This window comes from Balaenoptera acutorostrata, chromosome 2, assembly GCF_949987535.1.
Source record: "Balaenoptera acutorostrata chromosome 2, mBalAcu1.1, whole genome shotgun sequence".
In the NCBI taxonomy this organism is placed as follows: Eukaryota; Metazoa; Chordata; class Mammalia; order Artiodactyla; family Balaenopteridae; genus Balaenoptera; species Balaenoptera acutorostrata.
Genome location: NC_080065.1, coordinates 163,982,883 through 164,008,718, shown reverse-complemented (window position 1 = coordinate 164,008,718; position 25,836 = coordinate 163,982,883). Strand labels below are relative to the sequence as shown.

The 25,836-nt window shown below is 39.2% G+C and overlaps 1 protein-coding gene and 1 long non-coding RNA gene across 2 annotated transcripts in view; one reads left to right on the top strand and one right to left on the bottom strand.

Moving 5' to 3' along the window:
* The window catches only part of LOC130707369 (ELKS/Rab6-interacting/CAST family member 1-like), a 467,400-nt gene that overhangs the window by 76,297 nt on the left and 365,267 nt on the right, over nt 1-25,836 (top strand). Inside the window, 3 exon segments of the mRNA XM_057541602.1 lie at nt 8,565-8,817; nt 8,820-8,980; nt 20,628-20,702. Coding sequence (XP_057397585.1) covers nt 8,565-8,817; nt 8,820-8,980; nt 20,628-20,702 — 489 coding nt within the window.
* Nucleotides 12,686-17,507, bottom strand: LOC130707386 (uncharacterized). The gene is made up of 2 exons (XR_009007281.1): nt 17,163-17,507; nt 12,686-14,855 (listed from the first exon to the last, which is right to left on the bottom strand). It is a non-coding gene; the product is annotated as an uncharacterized LOC130707386 (long non-coding RNA).

Genomic DNA, 25,836 nt, shown 5'->3' with positions numbered 1-25,836 from the left:
CAAAGTGGTAGCAAATTGAACACAGCCAAGCAGGCATCTCTGAAGTCTTTTCTCTTATTTTTAAAGGTAAAAATGTCCCTTTTTATTGATTACTTGCTTACTGTAGGGGATTTAGATAGTACAAAAAAGTATGAAGAAAAATGTAAAATCTACCCATACCCAGACACTGGTAATTGTTTGCATCCTTTTAGACTTTTCTCTGCATGTTTATACTTTTTAAAAATTAGAATCGCAGTCATCCTATACTTGCTATTATATATCTGCTTTTTTTACTCTTTTTTTTTTCTCTCTTTTTTTTTTTTTCCACACACACACACTGTATTTTATTTTTACAAGAGATAAATAGACTGACACCAAGCATTGTACATGGATGACCACAACAAATGCAACAATGATTGCAATTACCAAACATGAAACACACTCATACTATGTCATAATATTGACATTCAGTCCAGTAATCCTCCACTGTAACAGCTCCTTTACTTTGCAGTGAAAATTGATTTGTATATTCTTTGCCTCTGAGTCCTTGTGGGATTTTTGTTTTTTTAAATTCAGACAGAAAGTCACAAAAATTATACTCATCCTCATCAGTTCACTCAGTCCCATGTAATTAATTTTTTTTTTCATCTTGATCTTTTGTTAGCACTTTTATGAGTTCATCAGTTTTTCATTAAGAGTTCTGAAAATGCTTATTCATTCAGTTCAGCAGTACAGTCAGTTACCAGAAACCTGTACTTGTCAGAGTCTTTTCCATGAATTTCTTGAAGATGACACCCTTTTATAGGAACATATTTGCAAAATCATCAGAGTACACCCAGAACTGTCTGTAAATGACAAAAGACTTAAAAATGACCATGGTTAAAGATTTGATGAAAGTTCATAATAATGCAGTTGACAAGAAAATTAGTTATTTCTGAGATATACATTTTAAAGTAATAACTAGGATTATTACTTATAACATTATACCAGAACATATAAGATTTTTAGAAGTTTCCTGTAGTGTCTGAAACATTTATATTAACATATTTCCATACATATTTCCATACAAATACAAATATAAGATTTTTAGAAATTTCATGTAATGTCTGAAACATTTATATTAACATATTTCCATACAAATAACCCAATGAAAGTTTAGTATTAGTTGTTTTGTTTGTTTTTTTATACTGCAGGTTCTTATTAGGCATCAGTTTTATACACATCAGTGTATACATGTCAATCCCAATCGCCCAATTCAGCACACCACCATCCCCACCTCACCGCAGTTTTCCCCCCTTGGTGTCCATATGTCCATTCTCTACATCTGTGTCTCAACTTCTGCCCTGCAAACTGGCTCATCTGTACCATTTTTCTAGGTTCCACATACATGCATTAATATACGATATTTGTTTTTCTCTTTCTGACTTACTTCACTCTGTATGACAGTCTCTAGATCCATCCACGTCTCAACAAATGACTCAATTTCGTTCCTTTTTATGGCTGAGTAATATTCCATTGTATATATGTACCACAACTTCTTTATCCATTCGTCTGTTGATGGGCATTTAGGTTGCTTCCATGACCTGGCTATTGTAAATAGTGCTGCAATGAACATTCGGGTGCATGTGTCTTTTTGAATTACGGTTTTCTCTGGGTATATGCCCAGTAGTGGGATTGCTGGATCATATGGTAATTCTATTTTTAGTTTTTTAAGGAACCTCCATATTGTTCTCCATAGTGGCTGTATCAATTTACATTCCCACCAACAGTGCAAAAGGGTTCCCTTTTCTCCACACCCTCTCCAGCATTTGTTGTTTGTAGATTTTCTGATGATGCCCATTCTAACAGGAGTGAGGTGATACCTCATTGTAGTTTTGATTTGCATTTCTCTAATAATTAGTGATGTTGAGCATCTTTTCATGTGCTTCGTGGCCGTCTGTATGTCTTCTTTGGAGAAATGTCTATTTAGGTCTTCTGCCCATTTTTGGATTGGGGTGTTTGTTTCTTTGATATTGAGCGGAATGAGCTGTTTATATATTTTGGAGATTAATCCTTTGTCCGTTGATTCATTTGCAAATATTTTCTCCCATTCTGAGGGTTGTCTTTTCGTCTTGTTTATGGTTTCCTTTGCTGTGCAAAAGCTTTGAAGTTTCATTAGGTCCCACTTGTTTATTTTTGTTTTTATTTCCATTCCTCTAGGAGGTGGATCAAAAAAGATCTTGCTGTGATTTATGTCAAAGACTGTTCTTCCTATGTTTTCCTCTAAGAGTTTTATAGTGTCCAGTCTTATATTTAGGTCTCTAATCCATTTTGAGTTTATTTTTGTGTATGGTGTTAGGGAGTGTTCTAATTTCATTCTTTTACATGTAGCTGTCCAGTTTTCCCAGCACCACTTATTGAAGAGACTGTCTTTTCTCCATTGTATATCTTTGCCTCCTTTGTCATAGATTAGTTGACCATAGGTGCGTGGGTTAATCTCTGGGCTTTCTATCTTGTTCCATTGATCTATGTTTCTGTTTTTGTGCCAGTACCATATTGTCTTGATTACTGTAGCTTTGTAGTATAGTCTAAAGTCAGGGAGTCTGATTCCTCCAGCTCCATTTTTTTGCCTCAAGACTGCTTTGGCTATTCGGGGTCTTTTGTGTCTCCATACAAATTTTAAGATGATTTGTTCTAGCTCTGTAAAAAATGCCATTGGTAATTTGATAGGGATTGCATTGAATCTGTAGATTGCTTTGGGTAGTATAGTCATTTTCACAATGTTGATTCTTCCAATCCAAGAACATGGTATATCTCTCCATCTGTTGGTATCATCTTTAATTTCTTTCATCAGTGTCTTATAGTTTTCTGCATACAGGTCTTTTGTCTCCCTAGGTAGGTTTATTCCTAGGTATTTCATTCTTTTTGTTGCAATGGTAAATGGGAGTGTTTCCATAATTTCTCTTTCAGATTTTTCATCATTAGTGTATAGGAATGCAAGAGATTTCTGTGCATTAATTTTGTATCCTGCAACTTTACCATATTCATTAATTAGCTCTAGCAGTTTTCTGGTGGCAGTTTTAGGATTCTCTATGTATAGTATCATGTCATCCGCAAACAGTGACAGTTTTACTTCTTCTTTTCCAATTTGTATTCCTTTTATTTCTGTTTCTTCTCTGATTGCCGTGGCTAGGACTTCCAGAACTATGTTGAATAATAGTGGTGAGAGTGGACATCCTTGTCTCGTTCCTGATCTTAGAGGAAATGCTTTCAGTTTTTCACCATTGAGAATGATGTTTGCTGTGGGTTTGTCATATATGGCCTTTATTATGTTGAGGTAGGTTCCCTCTATGCCCATTTTCTGGAGAGTTTTTATCAGAAATGGGTGTTGAATTTTGTCAAAAGCTTTTTCTGCATCTATTGAGATGATCATATGGTTTTTATTCTTCAGTTTGTTAATATGCTGTATCACATTGATTGATTTGCGTATATTGAAGAATCCTTGCATCCCTGGGATAAATCCCACTTGATCGTGGTGTATGATCCTTTTAATGTGTTGTTGGATTCTGTTTGCTAGTATTTTGTTGAGGATTTTTGCATCTATATTCATCAGTGATATCGGTCTGTAATTTTCTTGTTTTGTAGTGTCTTTGTCTGGTTTTGGTATCAGGGTGATGGTGGCCTCATAGAATGAGTTTGGGAGTGTTCCTTCCTCTGCAATTTTTTGGAAGAGTTTGAGAAGGATGGGTGTTAGCTCTTCTCTAAATGTTTGATAGAATTCACCTGTGAAGCCATCTGGTCCTGGACTTTTGTTTGTTGGAAGATTTTTAATCACAGTTTCAATTTCATTACTTGTGATTGGTCTGTTCATATTTTCTGTTTCTTCCTGATTCAGTCTTGGAAGGTCATACCTTTCTAAGAATTTGTCCATTTCTTCCAGGTGGTCCATTTTATTGGCATAAAGTTGCTTGTAGTAGTCTCTTAGGATGTTTTGTATTTCTGCGGTGTCTGTTGTAACTTCTCCTTTTTCATTTCTGATTTTATTGATTTGAGTCCTCTCCCTCTTTTTCTTGATGAGTCTGGCTAATGGCTTATCAATTTTGTTTATCTTCTCAAAGAACCAACTTTTAGTTTTATTGATCTTTGCTATTGTTTTCTTTGTTTCTATTTCATTTATTTCTGCTCTGATCTTTATGATTTTCCTTCTGCTAACTTTGGGTTTTGTTTGTTCTTCTTTCTCTAGTTTCTTTAGGTGTAAGGTTAGATTGTTTACTTGAGATTTTTCTTGTTTCTTTAGGTAGGCTTGTATAGCTATAAACTTCCCTCTTAGAACCGCTTTTGCTGCATCCCATAGGTTTTGGGTCGTCGTGTTTTCATTGTCATTTGTCTCTAGGTATTTTTTGATTTCCTGTTTGATTTCTTCAGTGATCTCTTGGTTATTTAGTAACGTATTGTTTAGCCTCCATGTGTTTGTCTTTTTTACGTTTTTTTCCCTGTAATTCATTTCTAATCTCATAGCGTTGTGGTCAGAAAAGATGCTTGATATGATTTCAATTTTCTTAAATTTACTGAGGCTTGATTTGTGACCCAAGATGTGATCTATCCTGGAGAATGTTCCGTGCGCACTTGAGAAGAACGTGTAATCTGCCGTTTTTGGATGGAATGTCCTATATATATCAATTAAATCTATCTGGTCTATTGTGTCATTTAAAGCTTCTGTTTCCTTATTGATTTTCATTTTGGATGATCTGTCCATTGGTGTAAGTGAGGTGTTAAAGTCCCCCAGTATTATTGTGTTACTGTCGATTTCCTCTTTTATAGCTGTTAGCAGTTGCCTTATGTATTGAGGTGCTCCTATGTTGGGTGCATATATATTTATAATTGTTATATCTTCTTCTTGGATTGATCCCTGGATCATTAGGTAGTGTCCTTCCTTGTCTCTTGTAACATTCTTTATTTTAAAGTCTATTTTATCTGATATGAGTATAGCTACTCCAGCTTTCTTTTGATTTCCATTTGCATGGAATATCTTTTTCCATCCCCTCACTTTCAGTCTGTATGTGTCCCTAGGTCTGAAGTGGGTCTCTTGTAGACAGCATATATATGGGTCTTGTTTTTGTATCCATTCAGCCAGTCTATGTCTTTTGGTTGGGGCATTTAATCCATTCACGTTTAAGGTAATTATCGATATGTATGTTCCTATGACCATTTTCTTAATTGTTTTGGGTTTGTTTTTGTAGGTCCTTTTCTTCTCTTGTGTTTCCCACTTAGAGAAGTTCCTTTAGCATTTGTTGTAGAGCTGGTTTGGTGGTGCTGAATTCTCTTAGCTTTTGCTTGTCTGTAAAGCTTTTGATTTCTCCATGGAATCTGAATGAGATCCTTGCCGGGTAGAGTAATCTTGGCTGTAGGTTCTTCCCTTTCATCACTTTAAGTATATCATGCCACTCCCTTCTGGCTTGCAGAGTTTCTGCTGAGAAATCAGCTGTTAACCTTATGGGAGTTCTCTTGTATGTTATTTGTCGTTTTTCCCTTGCTGCTTTCAGTAATTTTTCTTTGTCTTTAATTTTTGCCACTTTGATTACTATGTGTCTCGGCGTGTTTCTCCTTGGGTTTATTCTGTATGGGACTCTCTGCGCTTCCTGGACTTGGGTGGCTATTTCCTTTCCCATGTTAGGGAAGTTTTCGACTATAATCTCTTCAAATATTTTCTCTGGTCCTTTCTCTCTCTCTTCTCCTTCTGGGACCCCTATAATGCGAATGTTGTTGCGTTTAATGTTGTCCCAGAGGTCTCTTAGGCTGTCTTCATTTCTTTTCATTCTTTTTTCTTTAGTCTGTTCCGCAGCAGTGAATTCCACCATTCTGTCTTCCAGGTCACTTATCCGTTCTTCTGCCTCAGTTATTCTGCTATTGATTCCTTCTAGTGTAGTTTTTATTTCAGTTATTGTATTGGTCATCTCTGTTTGTTTGTTCTTTAATTCTTCTAGGTCTTTGTTAATGATTTCTTGCATCTTCTCAATCTTTGCCTCCATTCTTACTCCGAGGTCCTGGATCATCTTCACTATCATTATTCTGAATTCTTTTTCTGGAAGGTTGCCTATCTCCACTTCATTTAGTTGTTTTTCTGGGGTTTTTTCTTGTTCCTTCATCTGGTACATAGCCCTCTGCCTTTTCATCTTTTCTGTCTTTCTGTAACTGTGGTTTTTGGTCCACAGGCTGCAGGATTGTAGTTTTTCTTGCTTCTGTTGTCTGCCCTCTGGTGGTTGAGGCTATCTAAGAGGCTTGATGGGAGGCTCTGGTGGTGGGTAGAGCTGACTGTTGCTGTGGGGGTCAGAGCTCAGTAAAACCTTAATCCACTTGACTGTTGATGGGTGGGGCTGGGTTCCCTCCCTGTTGCTGTGGCGGTCAGAGCTCAGTAAAACCTTAATCCACTTGACTGTTGATGGGTGGGGCTGGGTTCCCTCCCTGTTGGTTGTTTTGCCTGAGGCAACCCAACACTGGAGCCTACCCGTGCTCTTTGGTGGGGTTAATGGCAGACTCTGGGAGGGCTCACGCCAAGGAGAACTTCCCAGGACCTCTGCTGCCAGTGTCCTTATCCCCACGGTGAAACAGAGCCACCACTTGCCTCTGCAGGAGACCCCCCAACACCAGCAGGTACGTCTGGTTCAGTCTCCCCCAGGGTCACTGCTCCTTCCCCTGGGTCCCGATGCACACATTACTTTGTGTGTACCCTCCAAGAGTGGGGTCTCTGTTTCTCCCAGTCCTGTCACAGTCCTGCAATCAATTCCCACTAGACTTCAAAGTCTGATTCTCTAGGAATTCCTCCTCCCGTTGCCGGACCCCCAGGTTGGGAAGCCTGACGTGGGGCTCAGAACCTTCACTCCAGTGGGTGGACTTCTGTGGTATAAGTGTTCGCCAGTCTGTGAGTCACCCACCCAGCAGTTATGGGATTTGATTTTACTCTGATTGCGCCCCTCCTGCCGTCTCACTGTGGCTTCTCCTCTGTCCTTGGACGTGGGGTATCCTCCTTGGTGAAGTCCAGGGTCTTCCTGTCAATGATTGTCCAGCAGCCAGTTGTGATTCTGGTGCTCTCGCAAGAGGGAGTGAGAGCACGTCCTTCTACTCCGCCATCTTGGTTAATCTCCTTTTTTTACTCTTAATATGTTGTAACTGTAGTTTTTATCAGTAAATATAAATCTACATTTAAAAAAATTGATGCATAGTATTAAACTGGGTGGACATTTCTCATTTACTTAACTCATCACCTATTAATATCCATTTAGGTTGTTTCTAATTTTGTCGCTGGTGTAAACAACAGTGAGCGTCTTTGTACACTTGCCAGATCGTTTCCTTGAGATATTTACTGCTGTTTTGCAGTTTGCCAAAAATTTTAAACAATGTCTGTTTTAACATATATGCCACAAAGATTTCAATGATATTATTAGCTCTGTGAAAAGATGGTGCAGGCATTTATAGCCTCACTTTAAATATGAGGAATCTGAAACCCAGAAAGATGGCAATGTGTTCCAAATTAGGTTGCTCTTTAGTGTGAGAGCTGGAACTAAAACTCCTGTCTTCTGATTGTGGGTTAGTTTCCTTCCACTGCGGCACACTGCCAGACCTTGAATACCTTGAATACAAAGGGTGATTTTCTATTGTTGCTTCTTCATTTCTAAAAACATGATTCTTGATGTAACTTCCTTTTAGGTTCTCTGTATAATGTTCTAGAATTTATCCATTCAGATTAAAGGTTCATATACCTTCGTTAGGGATACAGGCTAAAGATATACCCTCTGGAACATTTTACTAGCTTATCTGCACTAACATTTTCATTTAATTACTCAAATTACTCACTTATATTGTTATCTTCTTCTGTATAAATAGCACACACAGCCTCAGTTTTTTGTGTTTTGTTTTTTGTTTTTAAAGCTTCAAGTTATCTAATTACCTTTGGGTACTAGCTTCAGTGGGCTGCGAGAATTGCTTTAATTCGAATGCCAGCTCTGTCACTTACTGTGTGATCTTGGGGTGAGTTATTTAAGTCTCTGTGTGCCTGGTGTCATCATCAATAAAATTCAAATAATAGTACATGTGTTATAGTGAGGATTAAATGAATTAACACATAAGGAGTGCTAAGCACATTCTGGCATGCACTCATATGTTTATTATTTAATGTGCTAACTTAATTGTAAAGCACTTAAAAGTCATTTTGTATTTTGCCATCCTTTGTGTTTTTTGGTGAAATTTTTTGTATGATGTGTCCGTATTCCTATAGGTTTCCCCTGCCTTTCCCCACTCCTCACCTTCAGTTCCGTGTAATACCTTCTGCTAATCTTGAACAGTGTCTTTATTTAGTCAAGCAAAGTGAGGAGCTGCCAGACTGACCTTGTTTCCTGTTGGTAATAAACACAAATTAAATTACTGACATTTTACAGATTATCTCAATCAGTTTTAAAGACAGTGTAAAACAGAATAATGTGAATCCTCATTTGCTAAATGCAGGGTTCTGAGAGCTGTGGTAGCTGCTTTCTCATTCCCCGTAGTCTGCTTTGTTTCTGCTACTTGAGGAGGAAAGCTCATTTGGGTTTTCTTTTTTGTCTTTATACCAGCACATGCAAATGACAGTCCAGGCTCTCCAGGATGAATTGCGGATCCAGAGGGACCTGAACCAGCTGTTTGAACAGGATAGTAACAGTAGGACTGGTGAGCCTTGCGTGGCAGAGCTGACGGAGGAGAACTTTCAGAGGCTGCACACTGAGCATGAGCGGCAGGCCAAGGAGCTGTTCCTCCTTCGAAAGACTCTGGAGGAGATGGAGCTGCGGATTGAGACTCAGAAGCAAACCCTGAACGCTCGGGACGAATCCACAAGAAGCTTCTGGAGATGTTGCAGAGCAAGGGGCTTTCTGCTAAGGCTACTGAGGAGGACCATGAGAGAACAAGGAGACTGGCAGAGGCAGAGATGCATGTCCACCACCTCAAAAGCCCTTTGGAGCAGAAGGAAAAAGAGAACACTCTGTTGAGAGAGGTGAGTGGCCACTTTCTCAGTTGTTATGACTGTCTTTTTTTCCTGAGTAGTCAGCATTTTGACCTAGATAAATTTATATGCTCTCCTGAGCTAGTGCAAGGGAATTTCTTCTTTCTTACCTAAGTTCTGCACTGATTTCTGTTCTGATTTGCTGTCTTGTATGAGATGACATTGGCTGGCATGTATACTGGTTTAATACCTTTCTGGGGTTTTTTTTCCCCCTCCTGATTTCTGTAGACTCATTTTGTTGCTAGAGGGGCACAGAATTTTCTTGATTTGTTCCTCATCTATTGATTTGTTCATAGAGACACACACAACAAAACCAGAATTAAAGTAGCTGACTACTGCTCAATTTTAAAATATTAATAATTGAAAGTAAGCGATTCCCTCGGTTTCGGTGTGCTTATAAAGTCCTAGGCAGCAGTAATGGATGTTTGCCCTGTGGTTTCCATGGAAACTGTTGCCTTGCTGTAAAAGATCCGTGATAAAAATTATTTGCTGCCCTGGAGGCACAGCTAGAGGGAATGATACAGAGGTATGCTGTCACTTATTTTTAGAGAGGAAACTCAGACTTTAGCTGACCACTGTGTCTACTGATAATTTTTCACTTTTCTATGTAATGCTTCATTTTAAGAAAGCTTAAGTGAAGAATTCATCTTACATTGAATTAAAAAAAAATGACAGCTCTACTTCTCTATATGAGGTCAGAGTCTTCAGATAATTTTCACATTTGGATAGGGGGAAAAAAAATCTCAGAACTATTTTAGTGCCAGTCTGAATAATCCCTTTTTTAAATGAAGGGTGAGGAAGGAGGTTAAAAGCAGCAAAACAGCGACTCCCCTGATGATGGCGACGGTCTGTATCTGCTCTCTGCAATATGGTAGCCACTGGCTGCATGTGACTGTTGAGCAGTTGAAATGTGGTTCGTGTGACTGACGAACTGAAATTTAAATTTCATTTAAATATAACTAATTTAAAATTAAATTTAATTAATCAGATTTAAATTTAAGTATCTCTGTGTAGGTAGTGGCTACTGTATTACGTAGTGCAGCGATGCATAATGCAGGTAATGTTACTCGCTTTTCTTAATAATTTGTCTTGAACATCTTTCTTTGTCAGTACATGTAGAGTTTTGTAATTTCAGTTGAATTTATAATGTTCTGTTGCATTTATTTATATTTCTTACTGTTGAACATTTAGACTACTGTTAATTTTTCATTATTATAAAACTGTGCTGCACTGAATATCCCTAACCATATATCCCTGTACATTAATTTTTTTCTTTAGTGTAAATTTCCAGAAATGAATTTGCTCAGGGTGTGTACGTTTTCAAAACTCTGAATATCAGTCTTGTCTCCCAGAGTGATTGGACCAGTTTATCCTCCCAGAAGCATATACTGTATTTTTACGGTTAATCTGCAGCTATGTGCGTTACAATCTTCAAATTACTGGACTGTATTGTTTTAGAAAATTTTCTATCAACTGCTGTGTTGTAGGCACCATCCTGAGTTTCTTTCATTTTACTTTCAAGAGTTTATATTTTAATGAGGTAACCTGGAGCCTGGCCATAGAACATTGTAAGAGAAGGTGTAATCATCTCAGATAGCATGCAGCATGAAAACCCTACCAGCATCGTGATGAACTTTGAATGTTACGTTTCTACTCCTTCTGTTCTGAATATTTCAACCTGTGCCCATTTATTTTTGAGTTTTGGAGTTACTAAATAGTGAATAGTTAAGGATTATGGAAAGCCACAGTGTTATTCTGGCAGAGGACAACCAGCAATATGGTGAATTTGAACAAGTAGTAGGAAAAAACATGAATTTAAGACTAATTTTGAAGTAACAAGCTCTACAAATATTAAGTCCCACTTCTGAACATAATGTGGAAAGAAATATAGGCCTTGTTGGTTGTATCAATACACAATTCCAGTTGCCATTAGTAATGTAGCGTCATCTTACAGGAAACACAGTCCTATGGATTAAAATTATTTAAGAGCAAGTAGAAGTGATTGCTTCATGAACACATGTTTAGAATGCTGGTTCTCCTTTCTTTGTCTCCTACTTGCCTTCAAGACTTAGCGCAAATTGCAGTTCTTCTGTGAAGTCTTCCTTGTGCAGCTCTATACATATATGTAGATGAGCCAGTAATATTATAGTATACTTCCATGTGTGTTTCTTCATTGTTCACTTAATTTTTTGCACCAAGGATGTGTGTGTGTGTGTATATATATATATATATATATATATATATATATATATATATGAAATTTTATCTTGTCAGTGTCTTAACAAATGCACAGTGGGTACTCAAGAAATGTTGGTTGAATAAGTTGAAATGTAGGGAAAGAAGTTTAAGCCTGGAGCTTACAGAAAGAAGGATAGCTTTTCCAATTCTTTTTTCTCCAGTGTGACCACTGGATACTAAAACCTAACGAAGGTTAGAAAACAAACTAAAACCCCAAACCAGTTTTTCTTATGAGTTTAGGTATAGAAGTTATAAATAAGATATTGGCAGATAAAATCAGCATTATGATAAAAGGATAATATTCTGACCAAAAGGAGTTTATTCTAGGAATCCAGAATGGCTCAATATGTCATTCACAGTTATAATTTGTAATAGGTGAAAGGAAAAGATAACCTCGTAGTGTTTGATAGCTATCTCAAAGACGTTAGATAAAATGTTAGACACTTTGAAAACTAAACCAAATGAACTAAAAATAAGGATGGAATGATACCTTTATAGCATGATTTAAATAAAACTCAGTAAATATGTATTATAAACATATTTTAAACTAGTAGCCAGAATTGCGCTTACTCTGACGTATACTAAGACGCATCCATTAAAGTTAGGGAGCGGCAAAGATACTGTTCATCAGTATTTACATTATTCTGGAAGTGTTAGGCAGTGCTGTTAGATAAGGAAAATGGAATAAATAATATCAGTAACGACAATGGAAAGGATAGGGCTAAATTTTCATTACAATGTAGATGGGAACATTAATATAAAGATGCTGCTTTCCCCCAACTCTGTGAATTTAGTGTAATCCCAATAGGAATATTCTTGACACGTGCCCAAATGATGTTGCAGTTTCTTTGCAAGAAGAACAGTGCGGGGACACTTGTTTAAGCAGCTCATGATATATGTGTTTTGTTTTTTTTTTTTAAGATCTTATGTGGCCAATTTACTAGTTTTCATTTATTTATTTATTTATTTTTGGCTGTGTTGTGTCCTCGTTTCTGTGCGAGGGCTTTCTCCATTTGCGGCAAGTAGGGGCCACTCTTCATCGCGGTGCGCGGGCCTCTCATCATCGCGGCCTCTCTTGTTGCGGAGCACAGGCTCCAGACGCGCAGGCTCAGTAATTGTGGCTCACGGGCTCAGTTGCTCCGCAGCATGTGGGATCTTCCCAGACCAGGGCTCGAACCCGTGTCCCCTGCATTGGCAGGCAGATTCTCAACCACTGCGCCACCAGGGAAGCCCCGATATATGTGTTTTAAACCCAGTGACATTAAAATCTGTGGTACTGGCACAGTAATAGATAGCTAGATTGATGAGACAGAATAGAACCCAGAAATAATATAGTTTTAAGCATATGATACATGTTTGGGAATAATCGCCATCTATTTGGAAAACAGTACATAGTTACATCAAATTAAGTTCTAGATGAAATAAAGAGCTACTTGTTAAAAAATAACAACACTAGAAGAGAATGTAAGAAAAAGGTTTTAATACAATCTTGAGACAGGAAAGAATCTTTTATTGCTATAGCAAGAGGCTTAAACAATTAAATTTGTGTATGTTAGAAAATACAGGTAACAGAAGCTAAAATGGTAATTTGGAGTAAAGCTTTGTAACATGTGGCTTGACTGTTTCGTTTCCAGAGTGACAAGGTGCTAGAGGCACTCGGCACAGCCTTTCTTTGCTCATTACTCAACAAACATCCATTGAGCTTCTAGAATGTATGTGACCCTGGGATACACGCTGGGTATACATTTTCCATGTCAGAACACATGGTCTGTGCCCTCCTAGAACTTAAAAATCTGGTGAGAGACAATAAACATAATTATGAGAGGAAATAAATTAGTTGAGTCTAATTATGTTGGGAGAGGGGATAAACAGGGTAAGCATCTTTGAGGAGGTGCCCTTTAAGGGAGATCTGAAGAAAGTTGAAACAGTCTTGCTGAGCATTTGGGTAAAATCATTTCATGAAGAAGGTTAACAGTTTCAAAGGCCGGATGAGAAGTTTTCAGGAGACAGCAAGGAGACTAGAGGACAAAAGCATATTGTCTAAGGGGAAAACAGGCATGAGATGAGAGGTTGAAGAGGTAGCCAGGGCCAGAGTCATTCATTGCATTCATCAGATATTTATTGGGCACTAACCCATGTGCAGAGCACAAGGAAATATAGTAGCAGTGAACAAAACAAAAATCCATGCCCTCTAGGAGACAAAGCACTTGCCTTCAGGATCCCTGCAGGTAATGCAACAATTTTATTCAAAGTGCAAGAGAAAACTGCACCAGTGTTTAATCAAGGGAGTGATCTAGTTTAGCTTTTAAAATCTACTCTGGCTGTGTTGAGAATAAATGGGGGAGGGAGAATTACGAGTGAACAAGGAAGTCTAATAAAGAACTTAACAACTCTAGGTTGGGTGAGTGGTGACTTGAAATGGCTATTGTGCATTATATCACTAGTGTGTCAAGAAAGGCAGAAAGAATTGAGAGCTGGCAACACTGGGATATCCATAGATTTTATTATTATTGGATTATTGTCCATCTTTTAAAAAAGCGGGCTTTCATCAATTCCAAGACTCATAGTTTTCCCCATCTCAACAGTATGAAATTGAGTTAATAAGTCTTATCCTTGATGGCATCTTAAAATCTCTGTCACCAAGGCCAGAGTCCTGCTTGATTTGTTTGCCTGTGTACTCACAAACAGTTAACAGCTGCTCATTTTAGTCAATGTTGTGAGTATTGTTGCTATTTCTCATGTTAACTTTAGCTGTTGTTCAGTATGTCTTCAGTAATATTATGCTGTGAACCAGCATTGAAACAGTTATTGGTATGGAGAAAGTTATAAAACAGTTCAAAATGATATATGATTAAACTTTACGGTTAAATAAGTAAAAAAGGGTCTTGCAATCAGTATAAAATAAAAATTCTGAATGATAGAAGCTTGGGTCATGGTTTATTTGGAGGCATTTCCTTCTTTTCTTTCCAGCACATTAAACAGTGGTTTACCTTACAATCAGTGGCATCTTAGATTTGATGAAATACAGTAACATTAAAATGGCATTCATATCCAGGAACATTTGTGATTAGTTTTCCATTTTGTTTATGAACATGATTCTGTAGATAGCAGGTAAATAATTCCCCCAAATAAAAGCCAAAGAAGAAAAACAAAAATTAAATTAAGCATTGTATTTTCTGTTTGTACTGAAATTACATTGTTACGTGACTTATTGTTAGATTTTGTATTGTTTACTGGAGTGCCTTTCCTTTGATGGATAGAAGCGTGAAGACATCTGTTGGACACATACTGAACTACAGTCAAGACGTGGTTAGTGCCTGGGGCCAGGCGTATGGAGTTTTAACAGGCTTTACAGGTGATTCTGTGATACACCAAAGTTTGGTTCTCAGTCTGTTGGCAGAACATACCTGAATTGGCTATGGAATTTTTGGATCGGCTATCCATATGCATACCAAGCATTGTCTATAGGCTGAATAAATATTTCAGTTCTATACGTGCTCCTGTTTTTTTGAAATGTAGATCCTATTGTGATGAATAAAATAATTTGTTGGGAATTCCCTGGCGGTCCAGTCGTTAGGATTCCGTGCTTCCACTGCAGGGGCCACAGGTTCGATTCCTGGTCGGGGAACTAAGATCCGCATGATGCACGGCATGGCCAAAAAAAAAAAAAAAAAAAAACAGAAATTAAAATACTAATTTGTTTTAAAACATTTACACGTATGTTAATTTTGGTCTCTATAATATTTTAGTCAACAAACCTTGTTTAGTGCAACTGCTCTCATGTTAAGATTTGCAGCAGTGTTTGAGGTTTAAAAGCCCTACTCTTAATCTACGGATTCAATGCAATCCCTGTCAAACTACCACTGGCATTTTTCACAGAACTAGAACAAAAAATTTCACAATTTGTATGGAAACACAAAAGACCCCGAATAGCCAAAGCAATCTTGAGAACGAAAAATGGAGCTGGAGGAATCAGGCTCCCTGACTTCAGACAATACTACAACGCTACAGTAATCAAGACAGTATGGTACTGGCACAAAAACAGAGATACAGATCAATGGAACAGGATAGAAAGCCCAGAGATAAACCCACGCACATATGGTCACCTTATTTTGATAAAGGAGGCAAGAATATACAGTGGAGAAAAGACAGCCTCTTCAGTAAGTGGTGCTGGGAAAACTGGACAGGTACATGTAAAAGAATGAAATTAGAACACTGCCTAACACCATACACAAAAATAAACTCAAAATGGATTAAAGACTTAAGTCTAAGGCCAGACACTATCAAACTCTTAGAGGAAAACAGAGGCAGAACACTCTATGACATAAATCACAACAAGATCCTTTTTGACCCACCTCCTAGAGAAATGGAAATAAAAACACAAACAAATGGGACCTAATGAAACTTCAAAGCTTTTGCACAGCAAAGGAAACCATAAACAAGATGAAAAGACAACCCTCAGAATGGGAGAAAATATTTGCAAATGAAGCAGCTGACAAAGGATTAAACTCCAGAATTTACAAGCAGCTCATGCAGCTCAATATCAAAAAAACAAACCACCCAATCCAAAAATGGGCAGAAGACCTAAATAGACATTTCTCCAAAGAAGATATACAGATTGCCAACAAACACATGAAAGAATGCTCAACATCATTAATCATTAGAGAAATGCAAATCAAAACTACAATGAGATATCATCTCACACCAGTCAGAATGGCCATCATCAAAAAATCTACAACAATAAATGCTGGAGAGGGTGTGGAGAAAAGGGAACCCTCTTGCACTGTTGGTGGGAATGTAAATTGATACAGCCACTATGGAGCACAGTATGGAGGTTCCTTAAAAAACTAAAAATAGAACTACCATACAACCGAGCAATCCCACTACTGGGCATATACCCTGAGGAAACCATAATTCAAAAAGAGTCATGTACCAAAATGTTCATTGCAGCTCTGTTTACAATAGCCAGGACATGGAAGTAACCTAAGTGTCCATCAACAGATGAATGGCTAAAGAAGATGTGGCACATATATACAGTGGAATATTACTCAGCCATAAAAAGAAATGAAATTGAGTTATCTGTAGTGAGGTGGATGGACCTAGAGTCTGTCATACAGAGTGAAGTAAGTCAGAAAGAGAAAAACAAATACAGTATGCTAACACATATATATGGAATCTAAGAAAAAAAAAAAAAAGTCATGAAGAACCTAGGGGCAAGACGGGAATAAAGACACAGACCTACTAGAGAATGGACTTGAGGATATGGGGAGGGGGAAGGGTAAGCTGTGACAAAGTGAGAGAGTGGCATGGACATATATACACTACCAAACGTAAAATAGATAGCTAGTGGGAAGCAGCCGCATAGCACAGGGAGATCAGCTCGGTGCTTTGTGACCACCTAGAGAGGTGGGATAGGGAGGGTGGGAGGGAGGGAGATGCAAGAGGGAAGAGATATGGGAACATATGTATATGTATAACTGATTCACTTTGTTATAAAGCAGAAACTAACACCATTGTAAAGCAATTATACTCCAATAAAGATGTTAACAAAAAAAAAAGGTGTCAGATATGGGGATATATGTATATGTATAGCTGATTCACTTTGTTATAAAGCAGAAACTAACACACCATTGTAAAGCAATTATACTCCAATAAAGATGTTTTAAAAAAAAAAAAAAGCCCTATTCTTTAACTAGGTTCTAGGCTAGGAATTTTGGCTCTAACATGTCTGAGGAATGCCCATCTGTATCTTTGGCAGTTGTCAGGTAAGAGCAGAGGAGGTTAGAGGGAAGAAAAGAGAAATAAACATATATAGAAAAAAAATAGAAACCTTGGACACAGAGTAGGAAGAATTAAAAAAGAAAAAAGGTCCCTAGTTAGTTTTCCCTTTCCTAGTGATTTTGGAAAGTGTGAACAGTTGCATCGCATAACTTACTGATTCAGGTTATCCTTCCTCATCTTTTTTTTTGTTGTTGTGTCATTTGTACCTCATTTCCATTTTGACAGGAAGATATGTTTTCTCAGAAGCATGCTGTTACTTGAGATGGTGAAGGGTCAAAGTGCAGTGCTGTCTGACAACGGCGGAGTTGAGGTACAGGAGGAGTAGTGAGGGTTCCTTCTTCACTTCTCCGTGTGGAGTCCAGTAAGCCCAGAACTTGTGTGGAGGATTGAAATCTGCTGAAGGGACGTCTACCCTTGAACCAAGGGTGCTGGAGGCTAAAACCTGAAACTTGAAAGAAAGAAATTTCAGACATAAGTACTACTTTTCAGTCACAAATGCTCCTTTCTCTCAGTTGTGTAAGTAAATGTTGACTTACTTTTAAAAAGAAACTACTAACAACGGAGAAATTTTGTTCCTAACTTGTTTGTTTTCTTTCTCTAGTCATTATTCTTTATTAAATCAGTGAGGGGAACTGAACACATTTTCTACCGTGTACCACAGTTGACAGTATAACAAGATCCAGATAATTCTACCTGTATAAATCTCTGGGCTTTCTTTAATTTGTGTAGAGTGAAAATTTTCAGGCTAAAAAGAGCGAAATAAAGCAAGCACTAGCACATTCGGCTTCTTACACTTGTCTGAATGGTACATTCTTTTTTATTCCCAGAGTCCTCTCCCTTTATTAACGGTGCAGGAGTCAGAGGCTCGATGTGCTCTCTGGGAAAGGGGAGTTGGTCAGCCCACTGACTGCAGGAGGTGTTCATGATGAGCTTTAATGCGCAGGCCTTTGAATGGAGATCTGTTAGGACTGATAGGTTTTACAAGCTCTTAACAGGAAAGCTTTATGCCTGCGAATGGTTTAAAGTGCACCCTAGTTCCTTAGCAGAGGAGGATTTTTTTTTATTCAAATGGATTTCTTTCCTTATATATCGCTGATAAGCTTGCTAGAGTTTAAAATGAAATTGTAATAGTTTCACTGTAAAGCATTTGGAAATTTCCCTAATATCTGTGTGCCCAATTAATCACCTGTTTACAGTGTAGGGAGTAGATTCAGTGTGGACAGACTGGAGGCTGGGGGGTAACTGATGAGTTTGTTGTTTTAACGCAGGTGAGAGGTGATTATGGCCTGAACTAATGTGTTCAGATTTTGTCCTGGATTAATGTGTTCTGCATTTTACTGTCTTAATGAAGTGTTTTATCTTGCAGGGGTTAATTGTGGATTAACTCGATCCTTAACGAGACTTGCTTTTACACTCTGTTGGCTCTAGTCTAGGTAGCCTTCCCTCCAGGGCTAGACTGTCTCTACTCCTAAGACGTGGCCTTTCTGGTGTCTCTGCTCAGTGCCTCTGATGTTCTCTCCACTCTGGCTCTTTGGAGCCTGAATTCTTCCCAGCCCCATGTGAGTTCAGGTAGTTGCTCAACTCATAGCTCTCTGGTAGTTGTTCTTTGACACTGTGGAGTCTTTCCCTGTACCTGCAGGCTTAGTATTTGGTCAAAGACTCCAGGGGACCCCTGTCAGATCAGACACTGCTGCTTTTCTGGCTGGCTTCTTCCTCTGTGTCATTCTGCTCTGCACATTTCTCCTGTCTTTGGGACTCTTACCCACTGCTCTGTCTTCTGAGCTCTGCGGGACTGCTGTTTTCTGTTTGGTCTTCCTCTCCCTGCATCACATATTGGATAGCAAGTCCGGACCATAACCTTGTTACTTTCTCTTCTCTCAAGGATCATACTCCTGTGCTGCTTGTTTTCCAGTTGCTTTATGCATTTTTGTCTAATTTTAACATAGTTTATGACAGGAGGGCTAGTCTTCTATCTGTTATGATCAGATTGTGTTGACCTTGTAGAGGGTGAGAAGTAAATAGGAAACTCGTTGAAGGATTGAAAACAGACTATTGCCGTGATTTGTTGATGCTTTATCTAGAGTACACCATTGCTTTCTTTAAAATGGACATAGGAAATGAAAGGAAACTTAACTCGAGGCTGTTGTAGTAATCTAGGCTCAAACTAGACTGGAACTGGAGTGAAATGATAAATTCAAGAAATCTTTTGAAGCTGGAACAATTAGGACCTGCTCTAGAAGGTGGTAGGAAGTGAAGATGTGGGAGGGATGAAAGGAGACACTGTGCTGTTTGGCTTGAACCACCGGGAGGGTAATGCCATTTAAGGAGATGGGCGAGACTCATCAGTCTTCAGAGGAGGGGCTAGGTTAAAGAGGAGAAAATCACGAGTTTTGTTTTGGATGAAATAAGTTTGAGTGACCTAGTAAACATCTATATACATGTCAAATGGGCAGAGCAGAGGGCAGGGCTAGAATTTCACCAGCACTGTTCAGATGGAAAATATCCATCTGTATTCTCTGCCATCACTAGGGGCTGTACCAGGGTACTCTGGAAGTACTGGCTGACTCAGAGACATTCCCAGAATCTGACAAGAAAATAGCCTGAGGAGGTCTGGTAACTTCAGGGTGATCCTTGAAGACCCTAACTGTGATATTCTGCCATCTCCTTTCTTCCTTTCTGATCCTGAACGCACTGACATTTGGATTGAAAAACATAGCCATGTTTTTCTGCCGTTTGCTACCTGTAGACTGTTTAGAAAACTTGTTCAGCAGTCTTACCTTCTTTTTTTATCTGATTGTAGCCCCTCTGGAGAGAGATTTCCATCGTAGGTAGCCCGGTGGTTGTTGCTCTGGGGGAGGATGCTATGCAAAGGAGGTTGCCAACACAAATGCTTTCAGTTGTTTTGTGCAGTGCGGACTGTGGCTACTTTGATTCCTCCTTTTTCTTTTTTTTTAAATAAATTTATTTCTTTTTGGCTGTGTTGGGTCTTCGTTGCAGTGCGCGGGCTTCTCATTGCGGTGGCCTTTCTTGTTGCGGAGCACGGGCTCTAGGCGCGCGGGCTTCAGTAGTTGTGGCTCATGGGCTCTAGAGCGCAGGCTCACTAGTTGTGGCGCACGGGCTTAGTTGCTCTGCGGCCTGTGGGATCTTCCCGGACCAGGGCTCGAACCCATGTCCCCTGCATCGGCAGGCGGATTCCTAACCACTGCGCCACCAGGGAAGTCCTGATTTCTCCTTTTAAAAAGGGACTATTTCTAATCCCCTTTTTGGATTGTTTGGAGTTCTGATAATATGTCTTGGAGTCCTGTGGAAGAGTGACACACAACCTGGGGATGTGCTGGAGCTTCACCTCTTGTGGTGGCTGGGGTCTCTGTGACTTACCGTGTATAACCAGGTGTGCAGAGACGGGGACCCCCCTGTACCCCTTAGCCTGAATGCAGTCTGTGTGCTCCCTGGTCCGCAGGGAAAGGTCAGGAAGACAGAAAGTGGATCAGAGTGTCTTACAAGGCCGGGGTAGTCATCTTTGCATGTAACTACTACTCCCTCGCCTCTCCACTCCCCTCTTGAAAAAATGAGAGTGAAAAGGAGGGCACTTACTCTCTTTTTTGCTTCTCTTGTATAGGAGATGCATCGGAGATTTGAGAATGCCCCTGATTCTGCCAAAACTAAAGCTCTGCAAACTGTTATCGAAATGAAGGTAAGTGAGAACTTCCTAAGGAATCTTATGTGTCATTTCACATTTTAATGTGTGAGTTTAAGAAAGTGGTATGTAATAATAGTTCGCTCATTTTGTAGACTGAGAAGAAATAGTAAGACTTAATGAAAATGACACATTAAAAGAACTTCAGTTTCGTTTCCTCTTGTCCAGCATTTCTTGGAGTCAGCTGTTCTCAAACCTTTTGATATCAGGGCCCCTTATTCTCTTAAAATGACTCATTTCATTTGTTTTTAAGAAAATGTCCGCCAAATACCAAGTTTGTGTGTCAGTTCTTCTCTCGAGTTAAGAATAGGGTTCCGTGAAAAAAGTACCTGATTGGGCTTGCAGCTCACAGAGCACCCAGAGCTGTCCTGGGAGCAGCGTCACACCCAGGTGCAGCAGCCGGGCCTGGCCCCTTCCTGTGTCGTCACACAGCATGGTACAGAGATACATACTCAAGGGCTGAGCATATGAAAAGTCACCAGGGACATTCCTAAGTGAGCCAGTGTTTTAAAAATGTTCTTTCTTATTTTTCTTTTTTGTCTGAGAGTGCTGACACTGAAGAATACACTGACGGCTAGCACGGTTTGGCGCTGTTGTCCAGAGGCACGAGCGCTTTTGCCTGTCCTTTATACCTTTAGTGCACGTGTTAACACAGTGGAAAAGGCACATAAAGTCATAGTATTATTATGAAAATAGTTTTGACTTCTCAAAAGGGCTAGGAGGCACCCCCAGGCTTTCACGGACTATACTTTGAAAACTTCTGCTTGAAGTTACTGAGTAGTTAGAAATCTTTAGGCTGAACGTTATGGTGATTGGTGACTAAGCGCTTGCCTTCTGTGTTAAATTGCCTGGATTCAAAACCTGGCTTTATTTAACCAGTTGTATGACATAGAACAAGTAACCTAACCTCTCCATACCTTAATTTCTTTATTGATAAATGGTGATAACAATAGTACCTATCCCATGGGTTCTTTTGTGGTTTAAATTAGTTAAAACAAGTAAAACACTTTAAACAGGACCTGGCACATAGTAAACATTCAGTCAGTGTTAGCTGCTATGCTATTATTATTTTCATTAACAACATATTCCTTCTTGCAAGAGCTAGAAGACTCTTACAGGTAGGGACCCCTCCCTCTCCCCCTCCTGCCCTCTCTGTCTCTTTTTTTAACTTCTTTGTATCCCCTAAAAAATTTGACACGGTGTTTTGCATCATGTGCCTTCATTTAATATTTGTTGATGTGGCAAGAGTCTTTAGTTTTTGGTATATAAATAGTTTTATGTAAATAGATGCTTCTCAAGTACAGTTATCAGAATGGTTCTCTTAATTTAGAAGATTTCCTCTTAAAACTTTGTTTTTATTGTTGTATACATCTTTATTCTCACTGGGGAAAGGGTTTACCAAACAAATACCAAATTAGTGGATTCTGGGTTCTTTATAGTTAAGACAATTCATAGTCTTGAACATAATCTTGTAAACAGCCTCTAGAAAGGTGTAATTACATATTCACATTTCCCACAAGTTTCTTTGTGCATGTTATTTCCTGATCCCTGTTGGAACCTAAAAACACACGAGTGTACCTGTGTTCACAATTATTTTGCTTGCCTTTTGATGGCACAGGGAAGTGTACTGGTTTTAACTGGCAATAGATCTATTTTAAGTTGTGTTAACCTCCAGCCATTCTGCTAAGAAGCAAGAGACTGAGATTCTGGTGGCCCAGTGGGGTCAGGTGGATGTTATGTTGAAATTGCAGATGCAAGAGCTGAGATGCTGAGAGTGTGGCATGAGCTTGAGAGGATCATGAAGACCTAGACTGGTCTTTGGGGGAAATGGGAAAGGAGGTGATGGTGGACAATAAAAGAGCCCAGCTGTCTTCAAGGTGACGTAATATTCTTTTCTCTCTCCTCCTCCTCTCCCTCCTCCTTTCTCCCACTTTCTTCCCTCTGCTTCCTTCTCCCTTCTCTAACTTCTTCTTTTCCCTTTAGCAGTGGAGGAGCAGGGAGGAATTACTGGACTGCTGTAGGGTTAGAGTTTTGCTGGGTAGATATGGCAGAATTACCGGGATGCAAGTGAGTTGAGGGTGGAGGTGAAGGAGTAGTTGGGATGATGAGTCCAGGAATGTAGCCTGGATAGGAAGGAAGAGAACTCAGAATGGATGGACAGGTTGGGAGAAAATGTAGAAGTTAGGGAGGTGGAGGACTCTGTGAGATACAAGAGCAGCAGTTAATGTGAGTGACGGTGTGTCAGGCCTGGGAGGAGAGGCCTGGGTGATGTGGTCTTGTAAACTGGATAGCTAAAATGGACCGGAGGATGAGGGCGTTGGCTTTACGGATGTCAAGGAATTCGGACATTGAAATCCTGGGATTATGGCAAGAGTGGCATTTGAAGGAGAGATCTATTGTCAGCCGGGTGCTGAAGACTTCTTCAGCGGGCGGGAGTGACGGGGAAGCCCCTAGATGGCAGCCGTGCGGAGGGAGAGTGAAGAGGAGTGTGAGCTTTAAATGGGAGCAGCATGGAGGAACCTGGAGGATGCCCACACTTCTCCCTGCCACTCTGTGATGCTGGTGGATTAGTGAACTTCAATGGAGAGCGTTGGGGGAAATTATATCCTTCGGGAAAGCCTGGGTTTACTTAGAGCAGGGAGACAACTTTTGAAAAAAAGTTGAGCATTTGGGAAATTTAACAAGGAAAAGAGGATTTCAGTGGACTCAGTGGGGTTGGTTGATTAATGATGGGAGACCCAGGGCTGGGGAAGTATAGAGTAGTAAGATGATAAAGAATTTATTTATTTAGTTATTATACGTTCTAGGAGTAAGAAACCTCCTTGGAAAGGGCTGTCCTCAAATAAACCCAGCCTGAGTACTGGTCGGTGCTACAACTAGTCCAACATATCAGGCGTTAATTTTCTGGCCTCATCCCAGAAAGTAGCCTGGCAGGTTCTTTTTCTGCCTCATGGCTTTCAGAGCTGCAGTTATGGTCCCCTTTTGGGTGCAGATTTTATGGTGCATGATTTGATAGTGAGTGTCTGATTTGGTCAAGAGCTGCCTCTCTGTCTGTGTTGGGCTTTTCAGATAGTGCATTTGAAGCCGTTTATTTGTTTATTCTTCATGGGCCGGGATAGCTTTAAACGAGTAAATCAAAATCCTGGTTTAGGTTTAGAGTGTCTCTGTGTTAATTTAATATGTTTAATTTTGAACCAAATGTAAGTTTCATTTGAATAGATTTGTAAAAGAAAATTTTCGTTGTGTTATTTTTAAACGTAATGCAATGCAAGTCAGAGGAGTACAGCCCTCGCCTCTCCCCCGAACCTAAAAATAGCTAGCTGTAAGTGTCTCATGATAAATCCTTTAACTCTTATGGGCATACTCTCAGATAACAAGGAAAGTCAGTCAAGACAGGCTTGAGGTAAAGTGAAAAGAGGAAGTCAGTCTCAAAATTTCTTCCTAAAGGAATGTTTTCTCTAAAATTCCAAATAAAATAAAGCTATACTGAATTTATGCTCTTTAAGGTCTTTACTTCTTAGGTGAATAAGCATATGCAACTATAGATGTAAAAGTATCTATTCTTTGTAGGAGTTTTTCTGTAATTGATGACATCTAAGGTAATCTGGGGATAAACTAGATACTGTGACAGACAAAACCAAGAAAATGAGTATAGACGGATGTTGTACTAGGAGGTGATATTCGTGGTGATGCTGATTTACAAGGACAGTGCCGTTTCTTTTCAGAACTCATTATGAGATATTTGAAATGCATGGTGAAGTATAGCGAATAAGTAAGATTACTAATGCAGTAAGTAGCCTCCTCTTATCTGCAGGGGATAGGTTCCCCGACCCTCAGTGCATGCCTGAAACCACAGATGGTACCAAAGCCTATATATACTATGTTTTTTCCTATACATACCTATGATTAATTTTATAAATTAGGCACAATGTGTAAGGGATTAGCAACAGTAATTAATAGTAAAATAGAACAGTTATAACAGCATGCTGTAATGGAAGTTATGTGAATAGGTCTCATTCTCTCTCTCTCTCTCTCAGTATCTTACTGCACAAATCTAATGCCTTCTTCATCTAAACTAAGCACTTGTCAGGCACTGTAGCCGTAACTTTTGCAGTTTGAGGTGCAACAGCAAAACTGGCACGAATTTCTTTTTCCTTCATCCCAATTTCACTGCTGGAAGATTCGTTCTGACTGTAGATCTTAGCAACCTCAGCATATGATTTTTTCTCTTAGTGAGAACTTCCACCTCTTCACTTAAAAGAAACACCTTACGGCTTCTCTTTGTCAAATCTGAATTGCCAGCATACTACTCTTGTGCTTTGGGGACGGTATTAAATAAAATACTGTCACGTAAAAATGGTCACTTGAACACAAGCACTGTGATGCCAGGACTGTCCATCTGATAACCGAGATGGCTGCTGTGAGTGCCTAACGGGCGCGGGTACACTGGACAAAGGGATGGTTCACGTTCCGGTGGGACAGAATGGGATGGTGTGAGAGTTCATCATGTTGATTGGAACAGCGGTGCACAGTTTAAAACTTCTGAATTGTTTTCTTCTGGAATTTTCCATTTGATATTTTCTGACCACAGTTGACCTCAGGTAACTGAAACCACAGAAAGCAGAACCACGGAAAGTAAAACTGTGGAAAAGGCGGGACCACTGTGTGATAAAGTGTAACTGTTAACGTAATTATTCATCCCTTTGTTTTTCTGCAGTGGGACGTTATCAGATCTTTATTATTGTAGATAAGGGTTATACGCATTATTGTGTAAATCTTTGAAACCTTCTTACTCTTTTCCCCACTCCTTTGGGGGCAGAAATAAGCCTTTTAGGGGGGTCGAGTAAAACGATAAAATATTATAGCTAGAAAAGGTTTTACTGTTAATATTACAGATGTTTTCACTAGAAGTTTGTTGACCATAAAGTACTTAGAAACTTTAACTAGTTTTCCATTGCTTCTACTTCTTTCGTTAATACTCTCAATTTTAATCAAAAGGGTGCGGAGGAAAGGATAGAGGAAAAATCATACTATAGATCTCAGTCCTCCTCCTCTCCACCATATGGCCATGAAGGATATATTTTAGAAGCAAGGCACCAGTTGCAATATTTCTACATATTTGTTTATCTTA